Source organism: Xenopus laevis, chromosome 7L (genome assembly GCF_017654675.1).
Source record: "Xenopus laevis strain J_2021 chromosome 7L, Xenopus_laevis_v10.1, whole genome shotgun sequence".
Classification (NCBI taxonomy): Eukaryota; Metazoa; Chordata; class Amphibia; order Anura; family Pipidae; genus Xenopus; species Xenopus laevis.
The window spans coordinates 96691492-96711389 of NC_054383.1; the positions used below are offsets into that span (position 1 = coordinate 96691492).

General features: G+C 37.9%; 1 protein-coding gene across 1 annotated transcript in view; it reads left to right on the plus strand.

The window, feature by feature from the left end:
* Nucleotides 1-10565, plus strand: part of mxra8.L (matrix-remodelling associated 8 L homeolog) — a 35157-nt gene extending 24592 nt beyond the window's left edge. Inside the window, exons 5-10 of the mRNA XM_018226033.2 lie at nt 1208-1663; nt 2542-2700; nt 4001-4031; nt 6186-6262; nt 7631-7708; nt 9375-10565. Of these exons, the coding sequence (XP_018081522.1) occupies nt 1208-1663; nt 2542-2700; nt 4001-4031; nt 6186-6262; nt 7631-7708; nt 9375-9400 (827 nt within the window). The 3' untranslated portion in view covers nt 9401-10565. The remainder of the gene's footprint in view (nt 1-1207; nt 1664-2541; nt 2701-4000; nt 4032-6185; nt 6263-7630; nt 7709-9374) is intronic.
* Nucleotides 10566-19898: the final 9333 nt, after the last annotated feature.

Below are 19898 nucleotides of genomic sequence, written 5' to 3' on the forward strand. Positions count from 1 at the left end.
TCAGGTCTCCTCCATCCAAAACTCCCTTTCCCTCAATGCCTTATGCAATTATCTGTGGCTCTCCTTTACAAATTAGTTAACATGCAAGGCATTGTGGGAATTTGAGTCTAGGCTGGAGGGGGATTACTACTGTTACATAAACAAAACAATACTGCTTTACTGCAATTCCAGTTAAACAAGTGGTTCATTTTAGTGTGTTATTCTAAGCAACTTATCAATTGGCTTTTTATAAAGTATTTGTCGCCTTCTTCTGGCTGTTTTCAGCTTTCAAATGGGAGTCACTGACCCCATCTAAAAATACACTGTAAGGCCACAGATTTATTGTTATTGCTATTCAGGTACTCTCCTATTCATATTTCAGTCTCTCTTTATTCACTCTTATTCAGCAGCTCTCCAGTTTGCTATTTCAGCAATTTGGTTGCTAGGGTCCAAATTACACTAGCAACCATGCATTGGCTTGAATAAGAGACTGGAATATGAATAGGAGAGGGCCTGAATAGAAATGTGAGTTCCAACAATACATTTGTAGCCTTACTTACAGAGCATTTGTTTTTCAGATGGGGGTCAGTGAAAGCTGGAAAGAGTCTATGGAAATAATTCAAATGGAAATAATTTAAAAACTATAAAAAAGAAAAAATTTAGGCCAATTGAAAGTTGCTTAGAATTAGCCATTCTATAACATACAAAATTTTAACTTAAAGGTGAACTGCAGAAAGATATGTAAAAACTGGGAAAATGTAAAATCTGGGAAGAAAATCCCAGCTCTTATCTGTACCAGACCATAAAGAAATGACATCATATCCAGGAAACCGTAATTTCTGCTTGAGTATATGAACAACATCTTTAGTAGATTCTACTGTTTCCAGTTAGACTCAACTGTTTACATGTATTACCTATGACCAAGTGCCTTGTAGCATTAAATGAGTAAGGCTACCTGTTTCCTCATATGTTCCTACAATAAAAGTATAGTGTACTTTTACAAGGCCTGGTTGTGGGTTTATTTCAATGCCCTGTTTATACTATGATAGACTTATTAACTAGCACATTGTGACATTGCTCGCTTTCTGTACTGTCTAACACAATTTCAAATCTATGTGTGTGCAGCATCTAAGAAGAATCCCTTTTCCAAGGAGAGAATGTTTTGCCTTTATTATTATTATCTAAGAATGTGCTTATGATTCTGTTTTCTCCTGGGTTTGTTACTCAGAACGGAAAGTGAAGATGTACTGGGATGGTGAGAAGGTTGTCATTGTGGCTTTACTTCATTCCACGGTGCTTCTTCCCTGTGAGAACCGTGATCACATGTGGACTGACAGGCACCGTGAAGAAGACCAACAAGTAGTCCACTGGGATCGTCAAGCTCCGGGGATCCCTCATGACCGAGCTGACCGTCTCATTGACATGTACGCATCAGGGGAGAGAAGAGCTTATGGGTCCCTCTTCATCAGGAGAAAGATGAATGTGTCCAATTCAGCCTTTACACATGGAGATTTTTCACTATTTATACCATATTTAACACGTGGCGATGAGGGCACCTACTCATGTCATCTTCACCACCATTACTGTGGTCTCCATGAACGTAGGATCTTCTATCTCTCGGTGTCTGAACGCCCCAAGACAGAAGAAACAAGCAAAACAAATTCTGACTCTGCTCCAGCTATAGGTAATGTAGTACATTTACACTACTTTGAGTTAAACATACACCCCTAGTATATCCTATGAGTAAATACATTTAAAGTGATACAAACACCTAACATGATAGGGACATGTTAGCATTACTAGAAAAGCAGAAACATGACTGTAATTCTGTATACAAATCACCCAAGCCATTCCCAGCCCAATGGGTCCTGCAGTCATAAAGGGCAAGTGTTCTGCAGGAGCAGTGCTGCTCCCCTTCATCATGCTGGAGTACAAATGAAAACAGTAATTCAGCCTACTAAAGGAGTGGTCTACTTCTAGCCAAGCATGACTATCATAACTGGCTTATTGGAGACAAGACCCTTCAATAATGTTGGAATGTTGATTTCAGTAAGTACCACTAGTCTGAGTCAACTTGGGAGGACTTGGGTACAGAAAGAATACTGTGCCTCTACTTTTATAGTAAAACCAAAATATTCTTATGGATTTGGTCAAGGGATACAAGTATGTTCTGTTTTTTAAAAAAGGAATGGCAGTGAGAAGTAACCTCTGGATGTAACTAGACCCTTGTGACAGGGAAGATATTATTTTAAGTGGGAGTCTGGGATTCCAGCAAATAAAGCAAATACCGGTTTTAAAGAACCATTTGTTGCCAAACTTACTGACATGCAGTAAAGTATCTCTGAAAATTCAGAATTAAAACCCTTCCACCATAACTACAGTGTTGGACCACCTGAGAGTGAGAGTCCCATGGTACAGTTTAGCCTGTGAAAATCACCAGAGCTTTCCTTATCCTGCTTGTAGTTTTACCATCCATCTTATGTGACCAATCATTTCTATCCATGGTAACTTTTGACCTGAGGGTGATCCATTTCATGCCCTCTCCTCTTCTCTTTTTCTCAGATTCCAAAGTGGTCCGGGAAAACAAAGTCATCAATGTTACCATCCAAGAAAGCAGGCTCCACTTCTTCCAACAGCTTGGATACATTCTGGCAACCCTTTTGCTGTTTATTCTGCTCCTTACAGCTGTGATCCTCATCACTCGCAAGCATCAGAAAAGAGGTAAGGACATTTTATAACATTTGATACGTGGCAATTCAAGAATATGCCAGATGATGCCCAGTAGTCTCCATGTAAACAGAAGACAGAAACATTTCTCAGTGAGCTACAGAAAGATTTTTGGAATAACTAAATATCCATAAATATCTAAAAATTTTAATTCAACCACCGTTGTAAAAGATCATAAAGTAAATATATTTAATATAATACAAATAATATTAGTATGCCACATATAACATTTTTCATTGTTCTGTGCTACTTGGTCTCTGTTTTAATACACATGAAAGCTTTGGACTGGTTTGCACTGACGACTATACAATTGTGAGAATAAAATAAGAAATTACTTTACTATCTGTAATAACTGTGATTTTTGAACAAATATCTGTCAATTTTAAAGTAACTAAGCAATTTTGATGGGATTTTGTGGATTTTAGTACAAATGTATATCAAGTTGCAAACAACTGAATTCAGTAGCTGTTTAAACATTCCCATTGATCTTAATTAAATATAATTTTGTCTGCCTTTTAGTTGAAGCAACCAGGGGTGCTTCGCCAATGAGGCAAGTTGAGGCTGTTGCCTCAGGCGGCAGCGCCCCACTAGGTACCAGGGGCAGCAAAAATTCGAATTCGAAGTCCTAGTCGAAGGTCGAAGTAGCCAATTCGATGGTCGAAATAGGCAAAAAAATACTTTGAAATTCAAAGTATTTTTCATTCTAATCCTTCACTCGAGCTAAGTAAATGTGCCCCTTAGATTCCATTCTGGCTTCTAAACCTTTGGCTAGGTACTAAGTAAGCCTTAGAATTAAGATTGCATTTAAAGGGGCATTTTTACTAAATGCACCTTGTCTAGTTTGCATCAACATGTCAGGCATGGTTTCACAGCAACAGCACATACCACTCCACTGTGAGTGTAATATGCCTAAATATTGCTAGCTCAAATATTTTTTATAACTACGTCATAGAATTCTCCCTATCACATTATAATGGGGAAAATACCATGTAATGTGGCAAATTATCAACATAAATCAAAGACATATGGGGGATATTATATTGGGCAAAAATTCTAGATACTTTGGCATGGTTTTGAAGATGGAGTAATGACACCTGCTGAGGTGGTAATGTTAATGTGTATGTGAGGTTTAGTACCAATAAAGTAGCCAATAACAACTAATAATAAACTAAACTAGCTTGGCTAGTTAAAACATTTAATCAAATTGAGAGCAGAATGTCTTAAGGGACTCAACCAGTACAACCTTAGCAATGTAAATGTATTGACACTAATGCAATGTATGTTTTCTCTTTAGGGTATGCATATAACTTGAACAAACCTCAAGGGTAAGTAAACCACATTTATTTTAAGATTAACTGTGAGGAAAATAAATATATATATATATATATATATATATATATATATATTGTTGCATCTGTATGTAAGATGATTATATTGTGTGTTAGAGACCAGCATCGGTTTGGGCACCTGTGGAATACCCACAAAACAGTCAGGTTTCGAACAGAAAGTCCCTGATTCCCTGAACATGTGGGTGGTCCACGGGTATCCTGTTTAAGTACCCAGTTAAAGTTCAGGCTCTAATCCCCCCACCTACTCATGGAAAAAAATTTCCCTGCCCTGGTTGATCCTCTCCTGGAGTGGAATCACTTTCAGTCAACAGTGCTAACACAAGGTCAGTAAAAATTAAAATTGTGAGTAGGATAGGTTTGTGGAAGGGGCACAGTGGATCAGCAGGTTCGGGTCGGCATGGGTCTGCCTGACCAGATCTGTGCAGGACTATAGTGTGTGTTGCTAGCCCATCTATTCCATTCTTACACCATGTTATCCACCATCTTCTTTATATTCTAGTTGTTATTAGGGTAGCAATAACTCCAATTAAGAAATAAAAAGCACTGTGTAAAATACGTGTCAGTTGGACAAATAAGCTGACAACTTGGTGAAGAGGAGCCAGAAGCAGTAACCACAGTTTCTAAGGGCAGAGGAACCAGTGGGGCCCTGTCTGTGTGTATGTACAAATTCCATATACTTCCTGAAGTTTAGGGAGTCCTAAAGAGATTTTGCTTTGAGGCCCATTAACTTCTAGTTAGACCATTGGGAAATATATATACAGGACAGCCATTATAAATCATGGGGAACCCTCCACCCCAGCCCCCAATCCCCACCCCAGATCCCGCCCACACCAAAGTAAAATAGCCACACAGACATCAGCACTAAAACGGTAAACCCCCCCCACACACACACACACACAAGTTATAAAAAGCCATTGTTGGTCAGGGCCCCGTCTACAAGTTAAAAAATGTAATTGGTGACCAGGGCACCCCTATCAGTTAAAAAAAAAACATTGGGGCCAGGGCCCCCCATAGAAGTTTTAAAAAAAAACATTAATGGCCATGGCCCCCTTTACAAGTTAAAAAGAAAAATTAGGGCCCCAGAGAATATTTTTTAAAAAAAACATTGGTGGCCAGGGGTCTATAGAGTTTTAAAATAATACATTGGTGGCCAGGGGTTTAATACAATTAAAACACACATTGGTGTTCAGTAGAACTCATGGTTTTCTGGTCTTTAGCTTTGGCTCCTTTCGTGTCTTCGGTACTTCAACTCCAGCTCTTTTCATGGCTTTGGGAATTCAACTTTGGCTCCTTTCATGGCTTTGAGTCTTTTTGTGGCTTCATGACTTCATCTTTGGCTCCTTTTGTGGCTTTGGGTCTTTTCACGGCTTCAGGACTTGAACTTTTGGTTTTCCGCTCCGTTTGTGGGTTCAGCTCTTCGGGACTTCGGCTTTTCGGGACTTTAGCAGTTCGACACGACTTTGGCTCTGCCAAGGGGGCCCAGCTATTTTGAAAAGTGGAGCACAGCCTATGCCCCACTGATGGTGGACCTGTATATATAAATAGGAATAATAACTTCCTGTAAAATATAACCTGCACCATGTCTAACAATACCTGAGAATAGCAAATAGCATTTAGATTTTGAGGTTACAGTATCTGCAGATATTTAATTTTTACTAAAACTTTTACATTACTTCTTTCAGCCTGAAAATAAAGTCCTTCTACTAACTTCATGTCTTCTGGAGGAGTAATAGTAGAGTTGTTACTCTTCTGGCAGCCATGTTTACACTTACTTGACAGAGTAGTCAGCAGAGTTGGGTGCTCCACTTGTTATTTTCATGTTTGACTTTCTAACTTTGTCGCTTCTCAATTGCATATTTGGTCTGGATATGATCTTACTTTTCTTCTATACTCTTGAGAGTTATATAGTAAGTTCATTTTAAGCCCAACCTAAAATATGTTTTTGATGTACTCATGAGAATTGTTGCATGATTTGGAAGCTACAATGCAAGAAATAAAGATTAATTTGTGTGGTTTATATTTAAGTGTTCATGAGGATTTTCTCTGATATTTGTAAAATGGGTGAATGAAAACTATTATTATATTCTCCCAGGTTACATAGGCTTTAAGTTTTTTGTTTTACTTCTATAGGGAGGAGGTTAACACAAAGGAAATCTGTCTCGGGCCTCCTGACCTCATACAATACAAAAAGGAGGAGCTCCGAATAGGTAACTTGCCCTATAGCAATGTTGAATATAAAGGGGAAAAGTGCTGCATGTAGTTGTTTTGGTTTGTCCATAGAACATACAGTATTATCATAGGTTATTGTGCCCAGGAAGGCACTTTTATGTGCTTGTTGATGTTACTTCATATGAATATGAGTGAGGAGCAAATATACAAACACCATAATAAGATGTGCCCTCCATGAAAAAAAGGGAGCAAGCATGTTTGGCTAATCAAGCAATTTTTTGAACTAAGAATCTACCATACGTGAGTGTAACCTTTTAGTTTATCTTTTTTTTAAAACATGCATTTATTTGGTTTCAATACCAGAAGGCTGTAATGTCATAGAGTTGTAATTCAATGGCAGAAAGCTGTGATAACACTATGATCATTGTGACTCTCAATCAGTTACTCGTTACTTATTGAGCCCTAATCATAATCATCCATACATAGGTGTTATTTATTAAAATCCAAATTTATTCCTGAAAAATTCCAGTTCGTGAAAAAACTTGAACATTGTACGACAATTTGAATCATACAACTTTTTTGGGGATTTTCCCGTTGAAAAATCTGGGTTTTTTTTTTGATTTTTGCCCAAAACCACGAATTCTTCAGATTTTTGCACAAAACCCAGCGTAGATCAAGATATCTTCGTGGCTTCTCCCATTGACATATATACAACCTAATCAGGTCTGAGATTTTCGGATTCTCACTTTCTCCATCGCTGGGGTATAATAAATCCTGAAAAATTCAAGGGTTTTTTTTTGGATTTTATTTCAGATTTTATAGTAAAAAAAAAACTATAACAATTTTCTAGTTTTTGGCATACGGACTTTAATAAATTACCGCCATAGTGTTCCCCATTACCCAGTACAGTAGTTCTATGGCATTGAAGTGTTTTCCCCAGACTGCAGAATCCTCCTTCTGGGTACCAGTGATTTTGATCCCCAAATGCCAGTTTTTACTTATTAATCATATGAAATAAATATTATGAGATGTAAGGTCATTTTGCCTGTTTAGTCTGCAAACTGTTTACTGTTTATAATATTCTCAGGTCTCCTAGTGTGCTATTTTACTGGCCTTTAAAGTACAAATAAAATAATTCTATGGTGCTTGCATTTCTCCATCAGCAGTCTATACTTGAAACGTCTCTGTTCTGCGGTAATGGTGTAAATGTAGCCTACCAATTTCCCACCCCTTATTTTACCACACAAAAGCTCAGAGGCACATCTGTAATAACATGTTATGTTATACTCACAGCCATACTGTAGAGTTGGACAAGGCAAAGCAATACATGAGAAGTTTTTAAAAATAACTAGTAAATATCCATTTATAGTTAACAAAGACTCTAAACCCCATTCTTTCCCACCCAGATTATAAAAATAACATTCTAAAGGAACGCGCAGAGATGGACAGAGTGTTTGCACCAAAGAACATTGACTTAGACCTGGGTAAGGAATGCTGATTCTTTTTTTTATGCTAGTAATTTGTGTATGGGCTGGAGTCTTGTTCTTTTGCCTCGTGTCAGCTACTTCAGCAAGCCAAGATCCCAGATGTACAGGGATACAATGCCAGAGTATTTAAAGGAGCTAAACAGGGTGGGGTGGCTGAAGTTTTACTGCAACAGTATTTTTTAGAAGATGCAGTAGGAACTAATAAGAATTTACAAGCTAAAATATTATATGGACCTAGTTAACTACTGTATATTGGCCTTCTGAATTGTTTATATTGTAGCATCAATGTAGAGCAGAATAATTAGTTCTCTGGTCTCTAAGTCTTTTTAAGGGAAAATCCATTATGTTCTACACTACACTAAGGGGCACATTTACTAAGGGTCGAAGTGAATTTGCAGTGAATTTTCGAATTTAAAAACGTAGAATTTCGAAGTAATTTTTGGTTACTTCGACCATCAAATAGGCCAAATTCGACTTTTTCTCTTTAAAAAACTTAGACTTAGCCACCTTAAACCTGCCGAATTGCTATGTTAGCCTATGGGGACCTCCTAGAACCTAGAAGTCGACGTTTTTTTTTGGAAATCGTTCGTTCATTCGATTAAATTGTTCGAATCATTCGATTCAAACTATTTCTACGATCGAACGATTTTAATTCGATCGAAAACAGCTAAATTTAAACAAAAAAAACCTTTGACTATCGAATTTTTCAATTCAATGGTTGAATTTCTAAGTTTTTTCACTTCGAAATTCGACCCTTGATAAATCTGCCCCTAAGTGTGGCTTACACCCACTGTATTTTGCTAAGAACATTGAGTAAATACATAACATAAATCATTCTCTAGCAGGAGAATCGATTCAGTGCACATGCTACCATACTGCTACTCCTCTTGGATGATAATGGAAGGTACATTATAAAATTCATAAGAAAATCCAGTGAGCACTTCATTTGTCACTCATTTGCCCATAACAGATTTGGAACTAACTGGCTAATCTGCCCAAAAGACTCAAAAGTCAGCCTAATATATTATGATATATGGCAGCTAACGGAATGGAATACATATATACACTATACGGCCAAAAGTTTCCAGACACCTGCGTATCCAAAACCTAATATTTCCAATCCAAGGGTATTAATAAATTTGTCCTTCCTTAGCTGCTACAGCCAATGCCCTTCTGGGAAGTCTTTCTGTTGTTACATTATTGCTGGGATTAGCTTCAGTTCTGATTAACAGCAAAATGAACAGACCTGCCTGTAAATAGACAGGTTGCTCATTCTGTGTTGAACATCACTCTCAAAGGCCCCTGGGCTCTACAATATGAATAAGCGACAGGTCATGATTGGCAGGTGCAGCAGCAAGAACAGTCTTTGTTCTCCCTGTGGTGAGGAATGAAGATCTTAAGGCAATAATAAAAAAAGAATAACCTAGGAGAAACAATAACAAAAAAGTAATAACAAAATAGGTAAGAGAAAAAACAGGGAGACAAGAAATCTTTTACTATCAGTGCATTATATATATTAACTCTAGTGGGCAGGTAGTTTTGTGATGGACCCTTTAACATCACTTTATCTGTTTGGACCAATTTAGCCCAGTCCGAAAAGGCAAGTACAGTATATTAAATTCTGGAGAATTCAGCAAATGTTATTTATATTCTCTCCTAACAGAGCTTCGGAAAGAATATTGTAAATAAAGAAAACAAGAACTTCGCTGCTGGCTGGCCCAGGAGCTTACACTTCATTTAAGAAGAAGAAATGAGGATTCCCCATTATTTCCACTTAAGCTGTTGGTTGCTTTCCTGCATTAGCTGTTTTCTTGTTGCAGAGCATGTAGATATGGTGATTATTTTGGCCCGAGACCAGTGGCAGCAACTATTTCAAGGACATTTTTAGTGAGTTTCTTCTATAAAGCACAGGATTTAAGAATATAATTCACCTTCTGGTTACCTAGTTACCATAGAAGTTTTGTAATGATGGCTTAATTACTGCTTTTCTATAATTGTATATAAACAGCAGGCAACATTGTATGTGACATTCCTTACTATCAGGATAAAAAGAAAAAAGTTTTATTTTCTATTTACAAGTTTTAATCAAGTGAAGTGAAACTATCATAAAACAAAAATCTAATTTCATGCAGGTGTTCTAAACCTAGGGTGAGTGGCCCCAAAGACAGTCTTCATGTTGTTTAGGATGTGCCACAATGATCCCTATAAGGCTAATGTTACACAGGGCTGAAACTCGGCCTGCTGAAAAATGCGGAACGAGAATCAGCCCCTACGTTGGAAGCAGTCCCTTATCTTGCCTGCAACTGAATCCATTGCATGAGCCCGGGTGCAGGCGCATGCGTTGGATTTCGAAACACAAGTGTTTGCATTTCGGTGCCAAAATCCACCATGTGTGTCTGTACCTGGCCCGATGCAATCAATCTGGGTGCAAGGGGCTGCGTTTTTTAGCAGACCGAGTTTCAGCCCAGTGTGACAGTAGCCTAAGCTATTTCAAAGTTGTTGTTGGAGGTGGAAATTTCACTGTTTAAGGGCAACGGCACACAGGAAGATTTGAGGTGTTTTGGTGCTTTGGAAACATGGCAGTCTGCATTTTAAATTGCCTCTCGAGTACTTGCCCAACTGCTTTCAGGTGATTGTCCTAGGCATCAAGAAGCAAGTCAGGCATTTTCTTTCCACCTCCTGAGCTACTGGGCAATAAAGCATCTTAAATCAACCTGTATGCCATTGCTGTTACGCAGTCAATATCACAGCTTATTCAAAATAATAAATTAAATGTATGGACAATAAAGGTACAGTATCTATTATCTGTAATACTTGGTTCCTGGGGTTTTCCAAATAAAGGATCTTTCTGTTATATATGGAGAACCGTGCCTTTTATTACCAGTGAGGATTAATACTAGTATAGTTAATATCAACTACAATGTACTGAAAGCAGAGAAATCAGTCAACAATAAAGACATTTTGGTTGCATTAAAATATAAAGCTATATCTGAGCTTTCTGGGTAACAGGCCCCATACCTGAACTATTACAATGCAATAAATCATATATTATACAAAACATTTTGGTAACAGTAATGGATCCCATACTAAAAGGTTAAGGAATGCTGCTGATGGGTGTGTAGCATCTTTAATGCATGAATACATTTGGCTCAACACGGTGCCACATGACACATTCATTTTCAATTCTAAGCTGACATGTTCATGTACAGCAATAAAATCTGATCCATGTTTTCCAAGTACATGAGCTTAGCACACTAGCCTTCTTTGCTGCATAAGTTGCACGGCTGAGTTTTCTGTCGTGTACGGGAGCCCTGTAATGCAACAATTGCGTTTTTATACATCTGCCTGGTTCTATAATTAATACTTAGGATCCTTTCAAATTGCAATCCTCATAATGTGTTTATGTTATTTTATCACCCAAATGCAATCTCAGCAAAGAGCTTTACATGGTGTAAAACGATCTTATTGAAAACCAACAAGTGGACCAAATTTCTGCACTAAATTTGATTTATTTTACTTAAAAAATGCAAATTGCCATTTACTGCATAGATAAGTGTGTGTTTTGGTGCATGTGCATTAGCCTCAGATTCAGGTGGTGCAAATCAGTAGCAGCCACTTATGTAACCTGTTCTAAAGGGAACTCTAGAATAACTGCCATATCAAGGCTAATGATCAGTGTCGGACTGGGACACCAGGGGTCCACCCAAAAACCTTAGACCAGGGGCCCACCATAAAACCTTAGACCAGGGGCCACTTTTAGTACTATTATTCTTCATCTACTCAATCAACCTCTATTCTCCTAGTCTGTTTTCTTTACATACTATAATCAATTATTCCATCTATTTAGCCTCTTTGTTCTCATAGAAATAGGGAATGACCATGAAATAGGCCAAAAATTTAGCAGCATGAGGGCCACTGACACCTTGGCCCACCAGGAGTTTTCCTGGTATCCCGGTGGGCCAGTCCAACACTGCTAATGATTATTCCATGGCTCCCTTGTGTCAGTGGCCACAATTGCACCCAAAGTCCTATGAATACAATGAGATCTTTTTTAAAATGTTTGTCTGTAAATTTTGTAAATCTGAAATCAGGGGTGCATTTATCATTGATTTTCAATAAAACAACTGCAATTAAATATTTAATTAATGGGCAATGGTAATATGTATTACCATGCCTTACCCTCTTCTTTACCACTATGAAGTCAATTGTGAATTTGTGAAAGAAGTGAATAACGCTGCAACCTTCAGCACTTAGTAAGTCACAATGAAAAAGAAACATCTTTAAAGATCAAAGATATGTCTACGTTTTACAGTATATACCCTGAAATTAAGAATTTGTGAAGTCCAGATAAGTACCTTCTGTGAGTGCTTTAAAATATAACTGCCAGTAGTCATTATTGCTGCTTTTCAGCTTCTGTGGGTTTGGTGGAAGGTCACTGCAAAGGAATCACTATCATTAAAACATGGCATAAATGTAGGTTTGTTTTGTGTATTTTACTATAGTCATCGCAAAGTGAAAAACCTCTTCTTGGTGGCTCCATGTTTATACGGAAAAGTGTGAATAATTCATGGAGGACCTGATTCAAAATTAAACTCACTTTTTATGGACTGTAGGAATACACCGCAACGTAGGGCCTTATTTATTAAAATTCGAACAAGTAAATTTGTAGATGTTTTTTTAACTTTGACTGGACTCACATTTTGAAAAACCACAAATGTCTACTTATTTATTATAAGATCTGCATATAAAAAGCAAGCACTAACACAAAAGCAGAACAAATCTGAATAAGAATATCAAAACAGAAAAATCCTTGTTTATGTAAGAATTTTTGTACGATTACAAATTAAAATCCCCCCAAAAACTTCTACACGCTCAAAGCCAAGAAAGAGGACAGTTCCCACTGATTTCTATATGACCTTGCCAATCTTTTAAATAGGGAAGATTTATATTAGATTTTTTTTCATGGTTTTCATGGTTTTTACATTCATTTAATTCCAAATCTTTTATGTTTTAGAGTAATTATTCCAATTCATTCTTTTAGAGGAAAAGGTTTGATTTGGGGAAATGAAAAAATTAATAAATCAGCCCCTAAGAGTCAGACGGGGAGTCAGAGGACTATTCATTCAAAATATTGCCGATAAATCGGTATCAAATATAGGTTCTGCCCATTTATATTTAAGATACATTTTTTTTTTTTTAAAGGTAATGCTTTATTCGTTTAAACATATAAAACATTTACAAACATTAAACAGTTTTATTACAATCTTGTGTCAATGTCGTTATCGTAGCGTAATTGGTACATATACGTTCTCTCTTTTGGATCATACCACTGGCTTACTTGTGTCAGAGTCATCAGAGGGCCTTTTATTCCCTTGCATCCCTTGATCGCAAGCCCGGCCCCGACTCCCACCATGGGCTCCATATCTTATCAAATTTACGGGTTGTGCCTCTAGTTTCATGCGTAAGCTTAATCATGGGAATAGCCTCGTCGACTAATTTTATCCAGGAGTCCACGGTGGGAGGGGTGGGCCCCATCCAATGCATAATAACACATTTTTTAGCATAGTATAACAAAACTCGAAACCTAGTTCTTGCAGGGACAGTAGGTACTAATTGGTCCACTATCCCCAGTAGGCATACCTGAGGTGAGTTCACCAGTGGAAAATCTAGGGTAGTTGCTAGGGCAGTCATTACCAGAGACCAATAGGCTTTTATTATCGGGCAGGCCCAGATCATGTGTAAGAAGTTTGCTGCCATTTCACCACATCTAGGGCAATTGTCGTTATTTCCTTAACCCATAGCCTTAAGTTTCATTGGGGTTGTATATACCTGATGGAATGTCTTGTATTGAATCAGTTTATCTCTCACGGATATTAAGCCGATATATATTGACTCTGTTGCTTCCTCCCAGTCCTCCTGGGTGAGCTCTGGTACAAGTAATTGCCATTTACTTTGTGCCTTGTGGAATGGAGGGGGGATACTTGCTAATAAGTTGTGGTAGAGTTTAGATATCAGTTTGGTGGGTTGCCCTACCGCCAGGGACTCTTCCATTGCCAATGTAGTCAACACCGGGGAAAGAGTTCCAAACTGTGCCCTGAATAGTTGACGGATTTGGAAGTATCTAAACAAGGGAGTGTGAAGTGGAGCACATTTGTCCTGGAGCTCTTGAAACGACAGGAAGGTGTTATTTATTAGAAGGTCGCCCAGAAATTTGATACCCCGTTGTGACCAATATAGAAAGTCGTCTAGATAAGATACATTTAAATATATATTTTTTAGTAATGTGTACAATACCTTATAATGCATTTATTAGACGTATGTGGAATGCAGGTGTTTATTACCCCTTTAATCATGTACTAATTCTGTGCTTATGACTTATTCATATCAATGATGCTTCATTACAGCTTCCTGATAACCCAATAATATACATTGGTGCAAAAACTGATATATAGATGCCCAGTGGATAATAAAAGAGGTTTAGGCTGGTCAACTGTTTTAAGGTATTAAAGCTCTGATACCCAAACTAATGAAGCAGGTACAGATGCAGAAGTGACCTTCTCCACCAAAGGCAAAGTTCTGTTTAGTGTGCACACTCATCTGTGCGCCTATGACTCGTGCACACACATCAAATAGTGAAGTCCAAAGAAAAATTTGGGTGGACAAATATGATTTAACATTAGCAGCAAGATTAAACTGGGCCTCCTAGGACCCACCAAATAACTTTACAATACATCCAGGGCCCACTCTTATATACACAGAATGGAGGCATTACATGCATCTATGGTAGAAAAGAGTGATGAGAATCAGCCTAGACTGTGAGTCCGCAAGGGCCTGGGCCCACAACGGCAGGCGAGTCTGACAATATTCTGACAATAGTCTGGCAATAATCCACCACTCTGTACACACAATCTTTAAAAAATATGCAAGAGTGATTGTTCTGCACATATGACTTATATTAGAGGGAACAGTGTTGATAAATGACCCACTATATTGAATTGATGAGAAGTATTTATTCACATCTAGTAAGAAAATACCACCTTACTCACAGCTTCATTGCACAATCCTCCAAAATAGTTTATCTTCTATATCGAGGACATAGAACATAAATATTGATATTGTATTATTCTTTCAATTTTACCATCATTTGTTTGTATAAAGTTCACCCATGAAACTTACCCACATTGTTTTGAATTTTTATAGGGAGACATTAACTACTAATGTTAAAAGATACAAATAAATATTTGCATTAAACAAAAAAGCCTGACTACCATATTTTCCACTGATGGAAGACTCAATTCATGCATATCCAGGAGAATTCCTGTACTAGTATAGCTTTAATGTATTTCTTCACAGGCTGTGAAGGTAGTTTCTTGTTATAGAAAGGGCCTTTTATGGCCTACATTGCTAGTGCAGTAGAACATGCCCCTTGGTTTCTAAGCCCACTTCATTCATCTTTATTTTTTGGGAAAAGGAAGTGGACTCATTTACAATGTGATTGTTTTTATTTTTTGCTGAATACAAAGCACTGCACACAAGGAAGTGCTTCAGGCATGAGCACTTTTTTTACAATTGGAAAATAAAATGAAGATTAGTTGTCTTTTAAAGTGAACCGTGCACATAACCTTTCACTTTTTGGCAAACTGACACAAAATTTATTTAACCACAACCACATGAGCTGAGCATTTCTGTGTGGGTTGGCCTTGAAACAACCATTCAGCTAATTATCAGTGAATTACACAAGAAAAAGGGTCCAAATGAGGTGGGAAGAGAACCAGGTGCACCACACTGAGCCTTCAGCTAGGGGAGTGGATCCAACGATATAGTAGTTGAGCAAGTCTGAGACAATCAAGCCTGAGCCTAAGGGCTCTTACACACGGCCGTTCCGACCTGCGCTCCCCTGCGTTCCGTTTGTTGGCGTTCAGCCGCAGGGGAGCGCAGGAATAGACGCAAGTAATGATTTGAAATGGGGCTGTACTCACTCAGGCGCGTGTAGGCACCGAACGCAGGTTCAGACGCAACATGCTGCATTTTTCCTGCGTTCGGCGCCTACACGCGCCTGAGTGAGTACAGCCCCATTTCAAATAATGACTTGCGTCTATTCCTGCGCTCCCCTGCGGCTGAACGCCAACAAACGGAACGCAGGGGAGCGCAGGTCGGAACGGCCGTGTGTAAGAGCCCTAAGATTTGGGGGTTTATTTATCAAAGTCCAAATTTATCTCAATATTTTCTGCTACAAACTCCGATCAAATCCACTCAGGTTTTTTACGCTTATTTTTATTACATCTTCCCGAAAATTACCTTTGCGGGAAAAATTCAGATTTTTAAGGTTTTTTTGGAATTTTCACCCGAAAACTCAGAAAACTTGGGGGTATTGAACAAAACCCAGTGCACATCAAAAAATCATTGGGACTTCTCCCATTGACTTATATGCAACCTCGACACGTCTGAGATGCCAGATTTTCAGATTCAGACTTTTCCATCCTCAGGGTTTAATAAATTCTGAAAAATTTGTGATTTTTTTTTAAAAGTCTGATTTTATTTGAAAAAAATCAAAATTTTTTCGTGATTTTTGCATTCGGAGTTTAGTTATTAACCCCTAAACATAAAACCTGTCGAAAAGTTTGGTCTTTTGAGTGCTTGCTCAACTACTATACGATTGGATCTAATCATCAGTGACCAAAGTCAACTCTCAAATAGGATCATCTGCCTGTAGAAAGTGACAAGGCCCCACTGACCGAACTGATTGCGTCTTCAGGTCAACTCTTAATACCGTTTTACAAAGTCACTTACAATACAATAGAAGGTGAAAGATCGGAGCTCAGGTAAGTTGATTCAAGTGTAGTCCAACACAAACATTTTCATGCATGTTTTATTACTATCTATACTTATATAGCACTGACATATGCTGCAGAGATTATACATTGTTTACATTAGCCTTTACCCTAGTGGAGTTTAGAATCAAAGTCCCTCACACATTCACAATTATCAGAAGCCAATTAACTTGCCTGTATAAAACCAAGGACCCAAACATTACAAGGCAGTAATTGCACCACCATTCTGATATCATAAACCTTGCTCGATATACTTTACACCTGCAGGCTCCCTAAAATCCCTGCCCTATTCTATTTTTTTGTGTTGAGTGGAACTGTAAAATAGTTTTTGAAAATCTGCTTTTCTAGCTAGTGGCCTGAAATGTATCCTTAATTATAATGCCAATCATGCTAGTAACCATTCAGGAATGTTATTACCTAATCCAGACTGTTCTCTAGATGTTGATAGTAACTAGACATTCCTTCATTGCTGGTGGAATTATAACAATGAATAAACCATCTGGTGAACAACTGAAAAATTTTTTTATTATACAGGAGTTACGCTGTAATTATACTCTTGTTAGCGGATAATTTTACAGTATATGTGCTGAAATCAAAATTTACTAAAGTGCCAGCACTTTTTACTGTGCACAAATGTTGAAATAACTGTATTTTAAACTGGAATAGCACCTTTTTATGGCAATCCAAATCAGAAACACCAATAACCTATGCATAATATGACTACCATTTGATGAGATTGTAGGTATGTGCTAGCCTTGGCTTGGTCTGTTGCTCATATGAAAGCCTTCTGAATCTCTTAATGCGATAGAAAATAACAGAACACCATTACATTAGAGCTTGTATAAAATACTAAATGGGATAATAGGAATTGTAAATCAGTTGCCAATTTATCCATACTTAAATCGGTGGTTCACCTTTAAGTTAACTTTTAATATGCTAATTCTAAGCAACATTTCAATTGGCCTACATGTTTTCATTTCATTTCAGTTACCAATGGATCCAGATTTATTTGCTTTAAGGGGTGGTTCACCTTTAAATTAACTTTAAATATACTATAGAATGGCTAATTCTAAGCAACTTTTCAATTGCCATTTATTTTTACTTTTGACTTTTTATGGTTCTTCTTATGGTTCTTTATGGACTATTTTCAGCTTTTAAATGGGGGTCAGCGACCCCATTTAAAAACAAATGTTCTGTAAGGCTGCAAATGTATTGTTATTACTACTTTGTATACCAATCTTTCTATTCAGGCCCTCTACTATTCATATTCCAGTCTCTTTTTCAAACAAACGCATGGTTGCTAGGGTATTCTGGACCCTAGTAACTAGATTGCTGAAATTGAAAACTGGAAAGCTGCTGAATAAAAAGTTAAATAACCACAAATAATTAAAAATAAAAACAAATTGTAAATTGCCTTAAAATTTAACTCTCTAGCCTATATCATTTTAAAAGTTAATTTAAAGGTGAACAATCCCTTTAATCCTAGCTGGTTGGTGATATGCTTTCACATATCTGTGTCTCATTTAAAAAGTACAAAATAGAACCCCTAACACTCAGCTAAAGCCAGGCTTCAGCAATCTGAGATACGCAAGATCATCCATATAAAACTGTTAGGGTAATAAAAGTTGCATTGTTTGCCCCAGGTCGAGTAGCCTTTAGCAACCAAATACTAGGGATGTAGCGAACTGTTCGCCGGCGAACTAGTTCGCGCGAACTTCGACTGTTCGCGTCCGCCGCAAGTTCGCGAACGTCGCGCGACGTTCGCCAATAGGCGTTCGCGTCAAAATCGTTCGACCATTCGACCATTCGATCGCTAAAATCGAACGATTTTCGTTCGATTCGAACGAAAATCGTTCGATCGAACGATTAAAATCCTTCGATCGTTCGAATCGAACGATTTTCGGATGTTCGAAGTTCGCGAACAGTTCGCGAACTGTTCGCATTTTTTGCCGGTGTTCGCGAACGGCGTTCGCGAACACATACTCGGCGGTTCGCTACATCCCTACCAAATACCCGTTGAATAACTGTGGGACATATATTAATGAAAATAGGTGCCACAGTAATCCATTACAAAGATTGCTGTCAAAGACAATGTATATTAATGTATCCACAGATCCAGATTGTGAAACTATCTTATTTGCTTAGTAAACAAAACAGATGCTAGATAGCTGTTTAATATTCAGGTCAGACAGATACTGCAGATTGCATAGGTTTCTATGCAATTGTGTAACAATTCAATTGAATCATGCAGGGTCTGTATGAAAGGATGATATAACAACCCTGCTCTTTTAAAAACTAACCCAATGGACTAGCCAGATTAGTAGTTGATTGAGATGTTGATGGTGTGTTCATTCATCTGTATGCATGAGAGCAGAGATACACAGTACGCTGCAGGAAGATGCTCGTCCTGTTTGTTCTAAACAATCAAAAGTAGTAAGGGATCAAACCATAATTCTTTACTACAAATACAAAAAATCAAACCTATCCATAAGATATTTCATTTCTAGCTTAATCTACACAGGCTATTATTTTGTGCTGCCTTGTGGGTATTTGAAGGTAGAAGACATATTAATTTAAGTGCATTCCATGTAGATGCAACAAGCCTTGTTTTTACTGGCATTTAAATTCTACATTGCTTGCTTTCCACAATCACAAGTCTATACTTTTCTTTACTTTTTGCGGTAATGGTGTAAGCATACTGTACCAACCTCCCACCCCTTAATTTTACCACAAAAATCTTAGAGGGTCACATCTGTAATAACATGTTATGGATATACTCCGCCATATTGTACAGCTGGGCAAGGAAAAGCAAGGCATGACAAACATTTAAAAACAACTTGCTAGTATGAATTTATAGCTAATTTACAGGCTATTTATATCCAGTCATTACCACCTATATTATAGAAATAACTTTTTTAAAGGAACATATATGAAATAGAATTTCACACCACAAACAAGCAATCTGGCCCAGATAAGCACAGTTGTTTCTTTTTTCCGCTAGTCAACTGTGTGACGGCCTGATGTATATCGTTATTTTGGTCTGGTGCAGCTCTAGCCACTGAAACTCAGAAGGCCCCTTTGGCAATGCGCAAATGTGATGTAATACACACTCTCATTATACTCACTTTCAGTTGCACGTGGGCCAGCAGGTACCGCCAACATGCTGGTTTAAAACTTAACTCATGCCCTAACCTGCAAAATGTTGCCTTTGGAGGAGTGTTCTTCCTCAGCACCCAACCCTAACCGTCATTGGTTTGCCAAATTTAAACTTGAACCCACCCAACCGGTGGTCAACCTACAGGTTACCTCGAGTTTTCCATCAACCTGCACGTCACTAAAAGGGAAGTCGGGGGTTA